General features: G+C 55.3%; 1 protein-coding gene across 1 annotated transcript in view; it reads right to left on the bottom strand.

The window, feature by feature from the left end:
* LOC128067780 (nascent polypeptide-associated complex subunit alpha, muscle-specific form-like) overlaps window positions 1–21,252 on the bottom strand; it is a 55,252-nt gene that overhangs the window by 21,516 nt on the left and 12,484 nt on the right. Inside the window, exon 2 of the mRNA XM_052660837.1 lies at window positions 17,823–18,781. Within this exon, the coding sequence (XP_052516797.1) occupies window positions 17,823–18,781 (959 nt within the window). The remainder of the gene's footprint in view (window positions 1–17,822; window positions 18,782–21,252) is intronic.

The following is a 21,252-nucleotide window of genomic DNA, read 5'->3' on the forward strand; positions in this document are numbered from 1 at the left end:
CTGCCGCACGCAGAAAACAGGCAAGTTTTATTCACTATTTTGCAATTCCAGTATTTCACCCTATCAGGATACACCTTTGCAAAAGGCCAGCAAAAATTCAGGACCCTGAACAGAGGCGGCGGGCTCCCCACCCTTTAAATGAGGTGCAAGGGCGCCACCCCGTGGCGGTCCGCTCCCATCAGCCGTTTGCAGTGGGATTCGGTTCTCCAACCCAGGCTGAACCCAGGCCAGGCAGTGGGAGCGCCCCAGGGAATTCCCAGCATCTTCCTCCTAATTTTCTTTGGGTGCCCAGGACGCCCTCACACCCCACCCAGCATGCACATCCGGTCAGAAGTGTCCAGGGGAGCCAGGCGGTCAGCAGACAGCCCCCCAGCTGCTCCCTGCCTTCCTTCTGCCCAGGGAGCCCAGACCCTGCCCCACCCTGGCCGAGGGGGCATCCCCCGAGAGCGTGTCTCTGGATGGCTGTCCCCACGGGGCCCTCCCAGAGCTCTGGCCACAGAGCCTGGAGGGTGGACGCGGAAGGGAGCTCCCTGGTCAGGGAACTAAGCCCCCACAAGGCACAGTGCCTGCTGCCTGCTAAGTCCCTTCAGTCGTGTCCAACTCTTTGCAGCCTCACGCACTGTACCCCATCAGGCTCCTCTGTCCATGGAACTCTCCAGGCAAGAATACTGGAGTGGGTTGCCAGTTCCTTCTCCAGGGGAGCTTCACAAACCACACAACACAGCCAAGAACAACAACAACAAAAAGAAAAAAATTTTCTTCGGAAACACATTAGATGCACGTGGCCCCCGGCATTTGTGTGAGTCTGTGATGAGCCAGACTGTGTTCCAGTCGGGTTTCTTATTGAATGTACCTTGGCGTCACACGTACATTCTAGATCCGAGCAAGGCTACTCCCGTCACTTCTGTGGCTGACCTGTGGCCTCCTCACTACGTGGCCTGACTGTCCTGCTTACCCTTGACCCAAGTCGGGGCAGGCCCCCCCAGGCCACTGAGCTGACCTCACAGGCGCTGGCACGAGGCTCCATTTCTGCTAAGGAGGTCTGGCGGCTTCCTCCCGGCAGCCTGCCTTCCTGGACAGGCCCTGGACTGGACCTGTATGTCCACGCCCTGCGGGGCTAGGAGCGCCTTGAAGCGGAGACCCCTCCCCACCCGTGTTCTCCAGCTGTAGAGCGGGTCTCAGAGCAGAGCAGGGGCCGAGCTGATGTGCGACAGTGGGACCCAGTCCCTGCATCCCTTGCTTTAGAAGGAGGTCCCAGAGCCAAGCCGGGAGGGACCCGCCCCTGCTGGGCCCCCTGGGCCCCTGGGGCGGAGGAGGAGCCCGGCTCGATAGGAGGGTGGGGCTGGCCAGCCCTACCGCCATCACGAGGGAAGCGGAGAGAGGCCACCGCACAGAGCGGAGGCCGCGTGGGGCGAAGGCAGAGACCGCAGCCGGGCGCCAGCGGCCCCGGAAGCTGCGGAGGGCGCAGGGTCTCCCCTCCGCGCTCCGGACGGAGCAGGGCCCTGCCGGCGTCTCGCTTTGGTCCCAGCGTCCTGATTCTGGAGCTGGGCCTCCCGGGCTGCGAGCGAACAAATTCCTCTTTTTCCAGCCAGCAGGGCTGCGGCGCTTTGTCACACAGCCTCGGGGCACTCGCTCGCCCCCGTCTCATTTCTCTGGACTCCTCTGTACATTTTGGATACAAGTCCTTCATCAAATGTTCTTTCTGCAAATACATTCTCGCAGTCGGTGACTGATCTTTTTATTCTCTTAATAGCGGTTTTCACAGAGCAGAAGTCTTCTTTTATTCCAATGAAGTCTAGTTTATCCATTTTTCTCCCATCTGCTCTGTAGACGCCCCTTCTATTCCCCCTCTGCTCCGGGACCCTTCCTCACCCCAATCAGACCCACCAGCTCCCGCCCATGAGCCCACAGCCCCGCCGCCCACCTCCTCCGTCTCTCCAGTGCCCTCAGCCACCTGAGTCTTTCCTTTAATCTGGAGAAGTTGCAGGCCACGGGATAAGCACAGTGGATTTAATCAAACCACTCTTTTCTTTTTCTAAAAGAAACATTTCCTTTCTAAAGTAGACTTTAAAATTACACACTATATGCTGGGCACTGTAATACCTTCGTAAGCTTGTGCATCTGTGAACACCTTCTAGGTACAACCAGGGGCCTGCATTTTGCCAGGACTCAGGACACCCTCGCCCAGAGCGAGCTCCTGGGGTCTCAGGAGGCAGCGGAAGGTGGGCCTGGATGGGTCCCCAGGACACCCCCGCCCCAAGTCCCTCTGGCCCGCCTCCCTCTGGGACCGACACTCTTGTAGGGGTGGCAAAGGCCCACAGGGAGATGGCAGGAGGCGCCGGCATCCACTGTTGGCAGGAGAGCCACCTCCCGGGGTCTCAGAGACCCTGACCTCCCTCTTCCTGGTCTCACAGGCTCACCTTGTGCTTCCCCTGCCCAGATTCAGGGAGCAGTGCCCTGCTTAGCGGAAGCTGATGCTGGAGACCAAGAGCAGACACAGGGGCTCCAGGCCGTGTCTGTGGCCAGGGCCAGGAAGCGTCTGGGGTGTGTGTCTGTGTAGGGTGTGTGCACAAGTCTGTGCGTGTCTGTGTGTGTCTGTGTCAAGACCACAGTCAGAGGGCGTCCCAATCCCAGGTCCAGGAGGGTCCCACATGCCACACAGCACCTAAGCCTGTGTGTGCAGCAGCTACTGAGCCCTCACCCTGGAGCCTGGGAACCGCAGCCACTGAGCCCGGCGCCCTGGAGCCTGTCTGTGCTCCCCAGCAAGAGAGACCCCCGCCAGGAGAGCCCATGGCCCAAGACCGGAGAGCAGGCCCACCCCCCACGGCCCGAGCAAGCCCGCCGAGCGACGCAGGCCCAGCACAGAGACGGACGGTCAGATTCTCCTTCGACGACCGCGCCCACGAAGACGCAGCTTGACCCTCAGGCTTGCGCTCAACGTCTTCAGTGAAGATTTGCTCCTCATCTTGGCCCCTGCCTGCGCAGCCCCATGGCTCATCCACTTCGTCCCATGAGGAGGGGCCGAGGCGACCGCCGGGCTTCAGCTCCACCCCCGGCAGGGACAACCGGTGTGGGGTGGGGGTGGCGTCCCGGAAGACGGGCAGCCAGCACCCCCGCACACCCCCAGCCTGCGCACTCCTACCCCACCCCTTACCACCCCCACCACCAACCCCCGGAGCCGGGCAGGTCTCGAACCCTCCCGACGAGCCTTGGGAAGACGATCCAGGCTGCATTCGGCCGCAGCCCTGGGGCAGCTCAGGGAGCACAGAAAGGATGGGCGCCTGGCTCCACTCGGCCTCTCAGCCGGAGCCATGAGCCTCCTACAGAGCAGGGCAACTCACGCCTCTTCCTGGGGTGCGGACTTGATTTTTTTAATTTAAATAAAAGTAACTGAAAGGATGTGTTTCCTCCTAGGATGGCTCACATTCATCAAAACCTCAGACTCACAAACACTCTGCAAGACACTGGCCGTGGGGTAGCCACGGCTCTCCAAGCAGAGGCTGTCTTGCAACCGGTGATCTAAAGACCAGTGCGGCCTCCCACAGGGCTAGCCGCAGCCCTGAGCTCGGAGACCCCTGAGCGGGGAGGGCTCTGCCCCTGCTTTTCTGCGGTGGTTCTGGGCTGGTCGGGTGAACCGTCCGCCCCAGGCAGGCCTGGTCCTCACCACCGCTGGGCAAGTCCACCCTCAGCAGGCGGCCCCACGGCCTCTCCCTCCATTGCGGACGCGGACGCAGAGGTCTCTGAACCCGCTGCTGCTCGACCACAGTGCTCACCCGCCCCCCAAGCCGAGCCCCGCCCCTAGGGTCCCCCGTTTCCACGATGCTTCTGGGGCCACAGTGCCCAGCTCCCAGAGCAGCCCCGGGCTTGCTCCCGCAGCGGCCTCGCGCTTCCCCGCGTGGCCAGCAGAGGGCAGCCGAGGAAAGGCCCGGGTGCATCCGGGACAGGCACCCGCGAGCGGCCGGGACCCTCGCCGCCCCCTCCAGCTGACCCCACTCTGCAGAAAGGGATCGGGGCGGGAGCGTGGCCGCCCGCTCTCTAAAGCTCAGTAACAAAAACCACCCACAAGCAGACACAGCGACAGTTTCCAGAGCTTTCATCCGTCTTTCCTGTGCCCTCCGTGGCCGCGTGGGGTGACTGCGCCTGTCTGCCAGGAGGCGGAGACAGACTCGCACTGGCGACCGAGCGCCTGCAGCCGAGTTGCAGGGCAGGCTTTGGGAACTCGTGACCCAGAGTCCGAGCGCCTTGGCCCCGTGTCCCCGGGGAGGGACGGGTGGACACCAGCCCCCACCCCGGGGCTGAGTACCCGGTCACCAGGCTCCCCATGCCGGGGCCGCCTGGGGCGCGCGTTCACCCCATCTGTCATTCCCGGAGTTGCTGTGTATGGGGGTCCATGCCCCAAATCCCCACCGCGTACGGGGCCTTGTTCTCAGAGCTCAGACTGGACTCCAGGGAACGGGCACCGTCCAGGGCGGGTCCTGGGAGCGACGCCCTCGCACTGCGCATTTCCAGTTGGTGCTGGAACGCAGCCTGAACTCCTGGGTGTCGGGCCCAACTGTGTGCCCGCGAGTGACCCCCACCGTGTAATCGGTGGTCTGCACCGCGCACCCCGCGCGGGAGGCCAGCGTCGGAAGCTCACCGTCACCACAGCAGAAAGAAAGCGGCCAGGGAGAGGGGGTCCTGGAGGCAGATGGGAGCTGACCAGGAGGCAGAGGAAGAAGCACGGGGTCTGGGCGCGGGCGTGGGGTCTGGGCACGGGGTCTGAGTGTGAGTGTGGGTGTGGGTGTGGGTGTGGATGTGGGTCTGGGTGTGGGGTCTGGGCGCAGGTGTGGGTCTGGGTGCGGGGTCTGGGTGTGGGTGTGGGTGTGGGGTCTGGGTATGGGGTCTGGGTGTGGGTGTGGGGTCTGGGCACGGGGTCTGGGTGTGGGTGTGGGTGTGGGGTCTGGGCGCAGGGTCTGGGTGTGGGTGTGGGGTCTGGGCACGGGGTCTGGGTGTGGGTGTGGGTCTGGGCGTGGGGTCTGGGCGTGGGGTCTGGGCGCGGGGTCTGGGTGTGGGTGTGGGGTCTGGGCGCGGGGTCTGGGTGTGGGTGTGGGTGTGGGGTCTGGGCGCGGGGTCTGGGCGTGGGGTCTGGGTGTGGGTGTGGGTGTGGGGTCTGGGTGTGGGTGTGGGGTCTGGACGTGGGGTCTGGGTGTGGGTGTGGGTGTGGGGTCTGGGCGTGGGGTGTGGGGTCTGGGCGTGGGGTCTGGGTGTGGGTGTGGGGTCTGGGTGTGGGTGTGGGTGTGGGGTCTGGGTGTGGGTGTGGGTGTGGATGTGGGTCTGGGTGTGGGGTCTGGGTGTGGGTCTGGGTGTGGGTGTGGGGTCTGGGTGTGGGTGTGGGTGTGGGGTCTGGGTGTGGGTGTGGGTGTGGATGTGGGTCTGGGTGTGGGGTCTGGGTGTGGGTCTGGGTGTGGGTGTGGGGTCTGGGCGCGGGGTCTGGGCGTGGGGTCTGGGTGTGGGTGTGGGTGTGGGGTCTGGGTGTGGGTGTGGGGTCTGGGAGTGGGGTCTGGGTGTGGGTGTGGGGTCTGGGCGTGGGGTCTGGGTGTGGGTGTGGGTGTGGGGTCTGGGCGCGGGGTGTGGGGTCTGGGCGTGGGGTCTGGGTGTGGGTGTGGGGTCTGGGTGTGGGTGTGGGTGTGGGGTCTGGGTGTGGGTGTGGGTGTGGATGTGGGTCTGGGTGTGGGTGTGGGTGTGGATGTGGGTCTGGGTGTGGGTGTGGGGTCTGGGCGCGGGGTCTGGGTGCAGGGTCTGGGCGCGGGGTCTGGGTGCAGGGTCTGGGCATGGGGTCTGGGGTGCGGGGTCTGGGCGGGGGGTGTGGGTGTGGGTGTGGGGTCTGGGGTGCGAGGTCTGGGTGCAGGGTCTGGGCGCAGGGTCTGGGTGCAGGGTTTGGCATGCCAGGGCAGGCGGCCCTCCTCTGGGGCCTCCTGCAGGCTCCAGCCACCCCATCGATCAGGCAGTCTGGCTCCCACAGGAAACCAGGAGACTCGGATTGTCAAGGAGCCTTTGAAGAACAAAGATCTTTCTCAATATACAGAATTCCTAAGTTACTGAGATAAATGGAGGGAGATTTGACATTTACTGCACATAATTTAAAATTCAAAACGGCTCCCAGCAAAGGAAAATCACCAGACAGCCTCAGCTGCGTGCTTTGGGGTCTGATCCTTCTGCCGACAGGAGGGCTCCATGCCGCCTTAGATCGCCCTTAATTTTTAGAATCTAGAGAACAAAACCACGTTGCAGAATATCATGATGTTCATGTTTTTACTTTTGAAAGGAAGTTATCCCCATTGTGAATTATTTCTTTAAAAGAAAAAACACTTAAAATGAGCAAGTGTTTTCTCAATTTTAAATATCTGATTCAGAGATAACACCACATGACTGACAGTGTTCCAGAACACTGAGAAACACAGGTGCAGGTGGGTGTCTAATTTGCAGAGAGATTTTTTTCCCCGAGGAAAACCTATGACGTTTCTCCCAGACCCCTCTGCTCAGGGACACTCGGAGATGGAGGGTCCAATCACCTCACACCCATGACCTTGGTCTATTGCTCCAAAAACCACAAAGGGCAGAGAAGCCCCTGAGTATTTCTGGACAAGACCACGGTGGGAAATCCCCGGCCGCCTCCGGGTCTGGGGGTCTGGCCGCGCCGGGTCCCTCTGCGTAGGCGGCGCTGGCCCGGCTGCCCCCCACGTGCGGGCACTGGGCTCTGGCTCCGCCCTTGGCCTGAGCTCGTCCCCTCAGGGGAACCCGAAGGGCTGGGGGCCCCCAGGCAGATTAAGCTACCATCGAGTGTTTCCTCCTGTGAGCTTGTGTGCTGGGCGTCCTGAAAAAGTTGGGGAACTAGAGGAAGAGAAGAGAGCAGTTGGTTCCGCTGTGAGCAGGACGCTGTGGGTGAGGAGGGGGGACGGGTGTGAGCCCCTGGCTCCGAGGAAGGGCTTGGTGACCTCTGACCCGCCAGTGACATGCATGGCTCCCCAAATGTTACATTTCTGGGACCTGCCTGCAGTGTTGCTGAGGTGCTGGGACACTTGGCCTGTCCTAATGCTACAGGAAGCAGCTGTGCTGACCCGGGACTCACTCATGTCTGGGACACACCTACACGCCCCAGAATCGGGGTCAGTTATGACTCTGTCTCCCATCAGTCTGAACCACGAAACACATCACCTGCTAAACACAGACACATCCCCGAGGGCACTGCTGGAGGGGGCCGGGCGGGGAGGCCGGAGGAGGAGTCCACGCCCCAGACCCGGAACTGCAAGTGTGACCTTGTTTGGGAAAAGGGTCTTTGCAGAAGAGATTACATTGCAGATCTAAGATGAGGTCATCCTGGCTTCTGAGTGGCCCTAAATCCAGTGACAAGTGTCCTTACCAAAGAGAGACAGAGGGACATCAGACAGAACGCTTGGGGGGAGGGAGGAGAGGCACCTGATGGAGGCAGAGGCTGGGAGGACACCCCACAACCCAGGGACACCGTGGCCACCAGAGCCAGGGAGGCAGGAAGGGCCCTCCCCTGGAGCCTCTGCAGGCAACACGGCCCTGCTCACACCAGCCTCAGGCCGTGAGCACAAGGGCCATGGGGCTGTGGTCATTCCATACAGCCGCCAAGGAAGTCCCGCGGTTGCCTCCTCTGGGCTTCGTCCTCACAGAATTTTTCAGCCACGTCCCAGACCTGCTCCTCCAGGTTCAGCCATTTGGCAACCTTCCCTCTGACTATCTTCCTAAGTTAGGTGACGATGACCCTGCTTGCCTGGGGCTGTCCTGGTTCTAGCACTGAGAGTCCTGCCTCCCAGGAAAAGTAGGACAGCAGGTCCCATAATCGGTGAGGCTTGTCAGATAGCGAGGCTGTCAGATACATAGATAGATAAGAAGACTCTTGAGAGTCCCTTGGACTGCAAGGAGATCCAACCAGTCCATCCTAAAGGAGATCAGTCCTGGGTGTTCATCAGAAGGACTGATGTTGAAGCTGAAACTCCAATACTTTGGCCACCTGATGCAAAGAACTGACTCATTTGAAAAGACGCTGATGCTGGGAAAGATTGAAGGCAGGAGGAAAAGGGAACAACAGAGGATGAGAAGGTTGGATGGCATCACCGACTCAGTGGACATGAGCTGGGTTAACTCTGGGAGCTAGTGATGGACAGGGAGGCCTGGCGTGCTGGAGTTCATGGGGTTGCAGAGTTGGACACAACTGAGCAACTGAAATGAACTGAACTGAACCGAACCAGATAGATAGCCGTGTGTGTGTGTGTACATATATATACATATATACATACATATACATATATATATATGGCACTAAGCGCAAGCGGCGGCGCCGGCGGGCCACATCCAAGGTCAGGGGCGGTGGCCGGGAGGAGCTACCCAGCGTCCCAGGCCAGTGGTGGCTGGGAGGAGACACCCCACATCCGAGGTCGGGGTGGCCAGGAGAAGCCACCTTGCGCCCGAGGCCAGGAGCGGTGACCCTGAGGAGCCACCGCGAGCCCGAGGCCAGGGGCGGCAGCTGGGAGGAGCCACCCACGCCCGAGGCCAGGGCCGGCGGCTGGGAGGAGCAACCCGAGGAGGGTTGCACAGGAGGGCCTAGAGGAGTATTCCCACGTTGAAGGTCAGGAACGGCGGCAGTAAGGAGATACCCCTCGTCCAAGGTAAGGAGCAGCGGCTGTGCTTTGCTGGAGCAGCCGTGAAGAGATACCCCACGCCCAAGGTAAGAGAAACCCAAGTAAGTTGGTAGGTGTTGCAAGAGGGCATCAGAGGGCAGACACACTGAAACCATACTCACAGAAATCTAGTCAATCTAATCACACTAGGACCACAGCCTTGTCTAACTCAATGAAACCAAGCCATGCCTGCAGGGCAACCCAAGACGGGCAGGTCATGGTGGAGAGGTCTGACAGAGCGTGGTCCACTGGAGAAGGGAATGGCAAGCCACTTCAGTATTCTTGCCTTGAGAACCCCATGAACAGTATGAACAGGCAAAATGATAGGATACCAAAAGAGAAACTCCCCAGGCCATTAGGTGCCCAATATGCTACTGGAGATCAGTGGAGAAATAACTCCAGAAAGAATGAAGGGATGGAGCCAAAGCAAAAACAATACCCAGCTGTGGATGTGACTGGTGATAGAAGCAAGATCCGATGCTGTAAAGAGCAATATTGCATAGGAACCTGGAATGTCAGGTCCATGAATCAAGGCAAACTGGACGTGGTCAAACAAGAGATGGCAAGGGTGAACGTCGACATTCTAGGAATCAGCGAGCTAAAATGGACTGGAATGGGTGAATTTAACTCAGATGACCATTATATCTACTACTGTGGGCAGGAATCCCTCAGAAGAAATGGAGTAGCCATCATGGTCAACAAAAGAGTCCTAAATGCAGTACTTGGATGCAATCTCAAAAACGACAGAATGATCTCTGTTCGTCTCCAAGGCAAACCATTCAATATCACAGTTATCCAAGTCTATGCCCCAACCAGTAACGCTGAAGAAACTGAAGTTGAACGGTTTTATGAAGACCTACAAGACCTTTTACAACTAACACCCAAAAAAGATGTCCTTTTCATTATAGGGGACTGGAATGCTAAAGTAGGAAGTCAAGAAACACCTGGAGGAACAGGCAAATTTGGCCTTGGAATATGGAATGAAGCAGGGCAAAGACTAATAGAGTTTTGCCAAGAAAATGCACTGGTCATAGCAAACACCCTCTTCCAACAACACAAGAGAAGACTCTACACATGGACATCACCAGATGGTCAACACCGAAATCAGATTGATTATATTCTTTGCAGCCAAAGATGGAGAAGCTCTATACAGTCAACAAAAACAAGGCCAAGAGCTGACTGTGGCTCAGATCATGAACTCCTTATTGCCAAATTCAGACTCAAATTGAGGAAAATAGGGAAAATCGCTAGACCATTCAGGTATGACCTAAATCAAATCCCTTATGATTATACAGTGGAAGTGAGAAATAGATTTAAGGGCCTAGATCTGATAGATAGAGTGCCTGATGGACTATGGAATGAGGTTCATGACATGGTACAGGAGACAGGGATCAAGACCATCCCCATGGAAAAGAAATGCGAAAAAGCAAAATGGCTGTCTGGGGAGGCCTTACAAATAGCTGTGAAAAGAAGAGCATAGAAAAGCAAAGGAGAAAAGGAAAGACATAAGCATCTGAATGCAGAGTCCCAAAGAATAGCAAGAAGAGATAAGAAAGCCTTCTTCGGTGATCAATGCAAAGAAATAGAGGAAAAGAACAGAATGGGAAAGACTAGAGATCTCTTCAAGAAAATTAGAGATACCAAGGGAACATTTCATGCAAAGATGGGCTTGATAAAGGACAGAAATGGTCGGGACTTAACAGAAGCAGAAGATATTAAGAAGAGGTGGCAAGAATACACAAAAGAACTGTACAAAAAAGATCTTCACGACCCAGATAATCATGATGATGTGATCACTCATCTAGAGCCAGACATCTTGGAATGTGAAGTCAAGTGGGCCTTAGAAAGCATCACTACAAACAAAGCTAGTGGAGGTGATGGAATTCCAGTTGAGCTGTTTCAAATCCTGAAACATGATGCTGTGAAAGTGCTGCACTCAATATGTCAGCAAATTTGGAAAACTCAGCAGTGGCCACAGGACTGGAAAAGGTCAGTTTTCATTCCAATCCCAAAGAAAGGCAATGCCAAAGAATGCTCAAACTACCGCACAATTGCACTCATCTCACATGCTAGTAAAGTAATGCTCAAAATTCTCCAAGCCAGGCTTCAGCAATACGTGAACCGTGAACTCCCTGATGTTCAAGCTGGTTTTAGAAAAGGCAGAGGAACCAGAAATCAAATTACCAACATCCGCCAGATCATGGAAAAAGCAAGAGAGTTACAGAAAAACATCTATTTCTGCTTTATTGACTATGCCAAAGCCTTTGACTGTGTGGATCACAATAAACTGTGGAAAATTCTGAAAGAGATGGGAATACCAGACCACCTAACCTGCCTCTTGAGAAATCTGTATGCAGGTCAGGAAGCAACAGTTAGAACTGGACATAGAACAACAGACTGGTTCCAAATAGGGAAAGGAGTACATCAAGGCTGTATATTGTCACCCTGCTTCTTTAACTTCTATGCAGAGTACATCACGAGAAATGCTGGACTGGAAGAAACACAAGCTGGAATCAAGATTGCCGGGAGAAATCTCAATAACCTCAGATATGCAGATGACACCACCCTTATGGCAGAAAGTGAAGAGGAACTAAAAAGCCTCTTGATGAAAGTGAAAGAGGAGAGTGAAAAAGTTGGCTTAAAGCTCAACATTCAGAAAACGAAGATCATGGCATCCGGTCCCATCACTTCATGGGAAATAGATGGGGAAACAGTGGAACCAGTGTCAGACTTTAATTTTTTGGGCTCCGAAATCACTCCAGATGGTGACTGCAGCCATGAAATTAAAAGACACTTACTCCTTGGAAGAAAAGTTATGACCAACCTAGATAGCATATTCAAAAGGAGAGACATTACTTTGCCAACTAAGGTCCGTCTAGTCAAGGCTATGGTTTTTCCTGTGGTCATGTATGGATGTGAGAGTTGGACTGTGAAGAAGGCTGAGCGCCAAAGAATTGATACTTTTGAACTGTGGTGTTGGAGAAGACTCCTGAGAGTCCCTTGGACTGCAAGGAGATCCAACCAGTCCATTCTGAAGGAGATCAACCCTGGGATTTCTTTGGAAGGAATGATGCTAAAGCTGAAACTCCAGTACTTTGGCCACCTCATGCCAAGAGTTGACTCATTGGAAAAGACACTGATGCTGGGAGGGACTGAGGGCAGGAGGAGAAGGGGACAACAGAGGATGAGATGGCTGGATGGCATCACGGACTCGATGGACGTGAGTCTGAGTGAACTCCGGGAGCTGGTGATGGACAGGGAGGCCTGGCGTGCTGCGATTCATGGGGTTGCAAAGAGTCGGACACAACTGAGCGACTGAACTGACGTGTATATATATATATATATATAGACATAGATATGGATATAGATATAGATGGCTTTCCTGGTGGTTCAGCAGTCAAGAATCTGCCTGCAATTCAGGAGACTCAGGTTTGACCCCTGAGTTGGGGAGATCCCCTGGAGGAGGGCATGGCAACCCACTCCAGTGTTCTTGCCGGGAAAATCCCACGGACAGAGGAGCCTGGTGGGCTGAAGTCCATGAGGTCGCAGAGTCAGACACACTCTGCACACACTGAGCACATGCGCAGGCACATGTATGTGTACACGTATAGAGAGAGACATTATGGAGGCTGAGGGCTGAGAAGCCTTAAGACCTGCTGCCTGAAGCCCTGAGCCCCAGGAGAACCACGGTCTGAGTCAGAGGCAGGTCAAGACCAACGTGCCCGCTTCAAGGCCAGCAGGCGAAGACAGCACAGCCTCCTATACTCAGCCTTCCGTCTGCTGTGTTCAGGCTCCAAGGGGCTGGCTGACACCTGCCACCCACATTCCCACCCCTGCTCGGGAGGTACCTCTACTCAGCCCGCCAACTCAGCGTCAGTGTCTTCCATGAATGCCCTCACAGACACGGGACCGTGGCTCAGCTGGCCCCAGCCTGGAGCGTCCAGGCGGCCCTCAGCAGTGCCATCTCCTGGATGCTCTGGGGACGCGTGTTCCTCGGCGCTCCTTCCAGCTGTTGGCTGTTTCCTGGCCTTTGAGGTTGGTGGGTTGTGGAACCAGGGATCTCCTCGGGAGCCTGGCCCCCGCTCCTCCAGGCTGCCTGCACTCCTTCCTGTGCCTCCCACGTGGTCCCTCCAGCACGGACAGGCCAAGGCCCTCACACACCGCGAATCTGACTTTCCCGTCTGCATGTCTCCAGCTGGAGAAAGTTCTCTGCTTTTTTACGTGCTGTGTGGTTAGACTCCACACAGGTGCTCCTGGATTACCTCTCTGTGCTCACGTCTATAGCCTTTTCTTTCTTTTCGTTGTTGCTGTTGCCATACCTCGCAGCTTGCAGCACCTTTCCAGGCTCTGAACCCACGCCCCCGGCAGTGGAAGCGCGGAGTGCTAACCAATGGGCCACCAGGAAGCCCCTAAAGTCTGTAACGGTTCCATCTGCAAAGTCCCTTTTTAACATGTAATGTAGCACAGCGCTTTCACTTTTCCTTCCTTAATCATTTGGGGGAAAATCCAGGGATCCGGTCATTGGCAGGAGTAAAGACGAAGACAGAATGGCCTGGAACGCTAGTGGAGCTCCAGCAGTGAGGAGGCAGCAAATTATGAAGAGCCAGGGATGTTTACATCAGTTTTATTCAAATTACCAAAATTTGGGAGCAACTAAGACGTCCTTCCGTAGCTGAACGGATTAGTAAACTGTGGTCCATCCAGACAAAGGAATATTACTCAGCAATAAAACAAAATTATTTGTCAAGCCATGAAAAAATATGGAAGAACCTCAAATGCACACTACCACATGAAAACAGCTGACTGAGACCTTCTGGAAAAGGTGATACGTTGGAGGCCCTGACAAGATCAGCACTTGCTGCAGGGAGGGAGGGCGCACAGAGGACTTTTAAGGCAGTGGAAACACACGGTGTGACGTCACAGCGATGGAGACGTCATGGCACGTTCATCTAAACCCACAGAACGGACGCCATCAGGAGCAAGCCCCGGTCGCACTGTGGACTCTGGGAGGTGATCTATCAGCACGGGTTCATCCTTGCTCTCGCAGGCACCGTCCTGCTGAGAGATGCTGACAAAGGAGGAGGCTGTACAGGTGTGGGAACCCAGGGTACAGGGGAAACCTTGGCACTTCCTTCTCAATTTCATTGTGAACCTAAAGCTGCTCTTAAAAAGCTGTCTTAAGAGTCAGAGGCATGACCCAGAAGCTGCACTTTGAGCCGGACACCACCCCAGGGCCACAGGAGGGGTGTGAAGGGCCCAGGGTAGGCGCTCTGGAGCTGCTCACACAGCCCGCCTGGCCCCAAGCAGCCCAGGGGCGGGGCCAGACACCCAACCCCAACGAGCTTCTGAATCAGGCTGCCCTACTCCAAGAGGGTCTATCTCTAGGTGGGCGACTGTGTCTCAACTGGAAAATAACCCTCATTTAGCTTGTTAAATGGCATTTAGTCCCTGAACTCTGAATAGCTCGAAGAAATTGTTTTCTAAAAATATAAGCATGCCGGGAAGAACAATTAACAGGGCATGTTTCTCCATGATTTCTTCCAAACTCATAAGACATAAAGTCCTCTTTAGGCTTGGAGAAAAATTACACACATGGTAAGTTATGTTATAATTTTAAAAAGCTATTTTATTGAGATGTAACTCACATCCAGTAAGTAAAACGGACCCACCTGCGCTGCATGGCTCGGTGCTGAGGAGTTTCGATGGCTGCGTACACTTGTGTAATCTCTTCTCCAGTAAGACCTGGAACGTCTCCATGACCCTGGAAAGTTCTCTCTTGCTCCTTCCCAGTCAACCCCCCTCCCTGCTCGGCAACTACCACCCCTACCACTAGCGGGTTGTTTAGCCTTTTTCAACTTTTATTTTGTATTGGGGTATAGCCAATTAACTGGAGGAAGAAACTGCAACCCACTCACTCCGGTACTCTTGCCTGGAAAATTCCATGGACAGAGGAGCCTGGTGGGCTATAGACCACGGGGTCACAAGGGTCGGACACGACTGAGCGCCTGAACAGCTACAACTGTAGCCAATTAACAATGTCGTGCCAGGTTCAGGTGAGCAGTGAAGGAGCTCAGCCATACAAACACAGGTATCAGTTCTCTCCTAAACTCCCTCCTATCCAGGCTGCCACACAACACTGAACAGAGTTCCCTGCAGGTTTAGCCTGTTTCAGAACTTCAGGGTTCTCCAGAGACACAGAGCCAACTGGATATATGAGACACATTAAGAGACTCATCTTAAGGAAACAGCTCACTTGATCACAGGAGCTGGCACGTCTGAAGTCCATGTTGCAGGCTGGAAACTCGCACAGCGGGGGGTTTTGCAGTCTTGAGGCAGAACTTCCCTGAGAGACCTCAGTATTTGTGCGTGAAGTTTTCAACCGATGGGGTGAGGTCCACCTACATCACCAGGGGTCACCTTCTTCCCTTAAAGTCAGCTGATCCCAGGGGTTAACCACGCCTATGAAATACCTTCACAGCAACACCTAGATTCCCACGTGACTTACTCCTGGTCCTATGCCCTAGCGAAGCGGACACAGAAGACTCAAATCATCCCGCAATTGGAATCACACAGCATGTGCTCTTCTGGGTCCCGGTCCTTTCCTTCCGTGGCAAATTTCTGACTCGTCCCTGTTGTTTGTCTCCATAGTAGGTTCCCTATTATAGGTATCCTCTAGTATGAATACAGTAAGCTAGATTCTAATACACACCAGGCATTTCACAACTTAGCCAAGAGATCTACAAATAATAAAGCAAGAAAATTGCTTCGTGACGCCCAGGGACTGGTAAGAATCCCCCAGAGTAACTCGCTGGGTATTTAAAGTTCACTGGCATTATACAACAGAACGGTTTAAAATATCTCAATATCAGCTGAAGCACAATGGGACGCAAAGGAGGTGGGCTCAACCCTTTCGGGAAGACGTTCATTTTGTGTTGTTTTTGTTGTTTTAGGATTTTAATTTAGTGGCAACTAATTAACCAAAGAATACAGTCTAAACTAAAACCAATTCTCTTGTGGTCACTTCAGAAGACTTCTCTTCAGCACACACTAAAGCAATTGCATGTAGGAGAGTCTGAGAGTGAGCCTGGGTTTCCAGCTGCCCGGGGAAAGACCAGCGAGATCTATCAGTTAAAGAGGAGGTCACCGCCCACCTCACTCCGCCTCATAAAGGGCTGCTGCCCCTCACCGCCTTCTCTCTTCCCTGACTTCCCTTCACCCCTCTCACAGCAGGCTGCACCGGCCACCCTGGCGTGCCGGCTCTCAGGTCAGCGAGGGCACGCACACAGCCACACGGCCCTCCGGCAGAGCCCCTCCCCACCCTGTCCGTGCTCCTGGTCCTCCCACAGGGCTCCTCCTCAGCCTCCTCCCGGGTTCTGACCCCAGTCCTCTCCTCCATCTGCCCTCCCTCCAAGGTGAGGAGCTCACCGGGCTCTTCTGGCTTGAAACGCCTCTACCTCCAGGGCCTCCGGAACCTGCACCTCCAGGCCCTCCTTCCCCAGGGCTGCAGATCTGTACCTGCAACCTTTGCGACCACTCCGCAAGTTCACGACCAGTCTCTGCGCCGGCCTGCACGCCTGCGCCGGCCCAGCTGCCACCATCTCGGGGCCAGGAGACTCCCTGGTCCCAGGCGCTCAGACCAAAGCGTGCAGCGTCCCTGAGTCCCTTCTCTCTCACACTGCGCCTACTTCACCACAGCCCCAAGCGCTCCACCCTCAAAATGCCGCTGACCCCTGACCAGCACTCAAGTCCTCTCTGTACAATCACCACATCCATGACGGCTGAACCCTCATCCCTCCGCCTGGATGACCTTGGCTCCCTACAGTGTGTTCTCAGCACAGCAGTCACGGTGGCCCTGTTAAATGCCAAGTCACCCATGACCCCTCTCTGTTCATGGCCCCACAGCTTCCTATCTTGCCTGGACTCCATCCCACTCCCCGCACACACTCCTCCCACGTCGGCGTGGCTTGCTCCCTCATCCTCCTGAGCTCTTCTCCAGGCACCCTGTTTAAAACCGCCACCATCCGAACAGGCACTCCCTCGCGCTCCTTCCCCCTCTAGTTTTCTGTCCAACTCCATCTGATCTACTACAGGATTTGCTATATTTCTGTTATTTTCTGTATCCCTAAACCAAGATGCATCCGCCAGCAACGCAGGAGACCCCAGTTCAATTCCTGGGTCAGGAAGATCTGCTGGAGGAGGGATAGGCTACCCACTCCAGTATTCTTGGACTTCCTTTGTGTCTCAGTTGGTAAAGAATCCGCCTGCAATGTAGGAGACCCCAGTTCAATTCCTGGGTCAGGAAGATCTGCTGGAGAAGGGATAGGCTACCCACTCCAGTATTCTTGGGCTTCCCTGATGGCTCAGCTGGTAGAGAATCTGCCCGCAATGCGGGAAACCTGGGTTTGATCCCTGGGTTGGGAAGATCCCCTGGAGAAGGGAAAGGATACTCACTCCAGTATTCTGGCCTGGAGAATTCCATGGACTGTGTAGTCCATGGGGTCACAAAGAGTGGGACACGACTGAGGGAACTTCACTCACTCAAACCAAGACGTGCGCTCCCTGAGGGCAGGCATTTGCTGTTTACCCTCCAGCCTTCTGGGCCATGAGCAGTGTGGCACACAGCCTGAGCGAATCAAAAAGCTCTATTTGTGGACAAATGTTCCTGATGTCGGAGAAGACAATGGGACCCCACTCCAGTACTCTTGCCTGGAAAATCCCATGGATGGAGGAGCCTGGTGGGCTGCCGTCCATGGGGTTGTGAAGAGTTGGACACGACTAAGCGACTGCCATTTCATTTTTCACTTTTATGCATCAGAGAAGGAAATGACAACCCACTCCAGTGTTCTTGCCTGGAGAGGCCCAGGGACGGGGGAGCCTGGTGGGCTGCCGTCTATGGGGTCGCAGAGAGTCGGACACGACTGAAGCGACTTAGCAGCAGCAGCAGTTCCTGATGTAGGAGGGCCATCTTCTAGTGGGACACGCGGTCACCACCAGCTTTACAGTATCACTGAAAGTTATGACTTCGAACACATAAACCCCACAAATGAATGATCTCTGCGCAGCCCACAGAAAACACAGCCACGAATGAAGGCAGGCTGGGCCACACTGCACTGCAACACCACTTCCCCAAGATCGTACACGGACGGGGGCGCGGAGGCTGAAGGAACCCAGGCAGACCAGGCTGCCGTCAAAGGCGGACACCGACCGCGGTCGCCGGAGCCGGGGGCGCGTACGGCCAGAGTCAGCGGGCCGGCAAGATGCCCTCGGGTGAGGGAGGCCCCAAGTGGGCCAGGCGGGCCCGGGACCGTCTCGCGGCCTCCAAGGCTGCCCGGCGGGGCGCAGGGCCAGCGGCAGCCGCGCGGCGGACCTTCCGGGCGGCGCCAGGCCCGCGGCGGCGGCGCGCGCGGCGGCCCTGACTCCTCCCCGCGCGGGGCGGGGCGCGGCGCGCGCAGGCGCAGTCGGAGCGCCCGCGGCCCTGGCGGCGGTGAGCCCCGCCCCGCGCGGGCGAGCCTCCCGGCGGACCCGCCCCCGCCCGGGGCCTGAGGAGGCGGGGCGATGACGTCGCCGCGCTGGGCGCCATTGCGGAGAGGGACACAGTCCCGCGGCGGCGGCGGCGGCCGGGCTGAGGTGCTCGAGCGACGGCGGCGGCGCGGCGACCCCGGCGGCTGGGGCTCCCCGCTGCGCGGGGACGCGAGCGCCTGAGGGGCGCGGGCGGGGACCGTGCGCCGAGCGCCCGGTGTTCCCGCGGGAGCCGGGGCCGGCGGCTGCCCGGCGGGCGGCAGCGACTAGCCGCGGTGCCGTGGACAGGACGTGGCGGGCGGCGGCCCCGGGGTGACCTGAGGAGCCCAAGGCCAGCCTCGGAGCCCGAGCGGACCCCGGCTCTCCCCGCTGCGGGTGGCTGCCGCCTGCGCTGGCCCGCTCGCTCCGGCTTCCTGGCCGTGCCTCCTCCAGTGGTGCGGCGGAAAGTGCCGACTGCAGGCCGCGCTGCTGCTCCTTACGGGTCACTTGAAGCCGGGCGGCCTTCCCCGAAGGCGCGGCGCAGAGCTGTAGGGCGCAGGGCGCTTCCCGCCGCCTTGTGTGTCGGCTCAGACCCTCCCCTGGTGCGCGGGGGGCGCGGTTTGTAGTGTAGTGGCTGTGTTGTGTGTGATCACGCTACTCAACTAGGGACCCTTCAGTTCAGTTCAGTCGCTCAGTCGTGTCCGACGTTTTGGGACCCCATGGACTGCAGCACGCAGGCCTCCCTGTCCATCACCAACTCCCGGAGCTTGCTCAAACTCATGTCCATCCAGTCGGTGATGCCATCCAACCACCTCATCCTCGGTCGTCCCCTTCTCCTCCCGCCTTCAATCTTTCCCAGGGTCTTTTCAGATGAATCGTTTCTTCGCATCGATGCTGGAGCTTCAGGACTGATCTTCTTTAGGATGAACTGGTTGGATCTCCTTGCGGTCCAAGGGAGTCTTCTCCAATACCACAGTTCAAAAGCATCAATTCAGCGCTCAGCTTTCTTTATAGTCCAGCCTTTAAGCTTCTCTTTCTCTTTCAAAAGTGTTTGTCTTCCCATGAAGTATACCTTCTTTGCCCCGAGGAACTAACAGCCTTTGTTCAGCTGTCCGCCCCCTTTCCTCCACCTCGCCCCCTCCCATGACCTTTGGCTGCACCCTTCTTCACTCTGCACCTCTCCCTGGTAGAATGACTTCTGGACACCCTTGGCCTGGGAGCGAAACAGTGCCCAGATTACTAAGCAGGTAAAACTATGCTTGGGACATTTGTGCAGATGTATATCATTTGAGATAGAATTGTTTCTTTGTATTCAGTTAACACATTTTTCATTTGCAGTCTCAAATGAGTAACTTCAGTTCAGTTCAGTTGCTCAGTTCTGTCCGACTCTTTTCGACCCCATGAATCTTGGCACGCCAGGCCTCCCTGTCCATCACCAACTTCTGGAGTTGACCCAAACTCGTGTCCATCGAGTCAGTGATGCCATCCAACCATCTCATCCTCTGTCGTCCCCTTCTCCTCCTGCCCCCAATCCCTCCCATCATCAGAGTCTTTTCCAGTGAGTCAACTCTTCGCATGAGGTGGCCAAAGTATTAGAATTTCATCTTTAGCATCAGTCCTTCCAAAGAACACCCAGCACTGATCTCCTTTAGAATGGACTGGTTGGATCTCCTTGCAGTCCAAGGGACTCTCAAGAGTCTTCTCCAACACCACAGTTCAAAAGCATCAATTCTTCGGTGTTCAGCTTTCTTCACAGTCCAACTTTCACATCCATACATGACCACAGGAAAAACCATAGCCTTGACTAGACAGATCTTTGTTGGCAAAGTAATGTCTCTCCTTTTGAATATGCTGTCTAGGTTGGTCATAACTTTTCTTCCAAGGAGTAAGCGTCTTTTAATTTCATGGCTGGAATCACCATCTGCAGTGATTTCGGAGCCCAAAAAATAAAGTCTGACACTGGTTCCACTGTTTCCCCATCTATTTCCCATGAACTGATGGGACCAGATGCCGTGATCTTAGTTTTCTGAATGTTGAGCTTTAAGCCAACTTTTTCGCTCTCCTCTTTCACTTTCATCAAGAGGCTTTTTAGTTCCTCTTCACTTTTTACCATAAGGGTGGTGTCATCTGCATATCTGAGGTTATTGATATTTCTCCCAGCAATCTTGATTTCAGCTTGTGCTTCTTCCAGCCCAGAATTTCTCATGATGTACTCTGCATAGAAGTTAAGTAAGCAGGGTGACAATATACAGCCTTGACGTACTCCTTTTCCTCTTTGGGTAACTTCAGCTTACTGAAAATTGCTTTTGGGAGTAAAGCAAAACCTGTTTGTTTATGGCTAGAGAGGTGGCAGGGCTTACTGTCTGTCTTAATTCTGGTTTCTTCCCTTTTTATAAGAAGGTTTAGTTGATAACCTGAGTGAATTAAAATTTAAGTCTAACTAAAACGGTCTGTTTTAAGTGTTGATGTTATACTCTGAAAATGGTATTTTTACTTTTAAACATCTTGACAAAAATATTTTGTTCTCTGAACTAAACTCAGACTTTTTTCCCAATTTTAAATCCCTACTTTAACTAAAATTTTGAATATATCTAAAAGTTTGATATTTTGAGTTATCTATTTTCTTAGATCACTTTGTGGTAATTTTTGGTTGTTGTATGTATTCAAAGCTTTCTGTTTTATTCCACATAATACTTCGGTTTTAGTGATCCTTCAGGGTTAACATTGATAACACTCGTCATTTTATCAAATAGGTGTGACACTGTTTAAATTGTGTCATTATCTTGAAAGTCCATGAGAAAGGAAGAAAGAGTAAAATGGCATGATTGTTAAGCAACCAGAATTAAGAAGCCAAGTCGGTCCTGAAGCTGGTTGTGCCCAGACTCAACCTTGGTGAAGAAATGTTGATTGTTGTTGTTCAGAGTACGCTCGGCTTCTCTGTCCCTCACCGTCTCCCAGAGTCTGCCCAAGTTCATGTCCAGGGAATTGGTGATGCCATCCAACCATCTCACCCTCTGTCGCCCTCTTCTCCTCTGCCTTCCGTCTTTCCCAGCATCAGGGTCTTTTCCAG

This window comes from Budorcas taxicolor, chromosome 23, assembly GCF_023091745.1.
Source record: "Budorcas taxicolor isolate Tak-1 chromosome 23, Takin1.1, whole genome shotgun sequence".
Classification (NCBI taxonomy): domain Eukaryota; kingdom Metazoa; phylum Chordata; class Mammalia; order Artiodactyla; family Bovidae; genus Budorcas; species Budorcas taxicolor.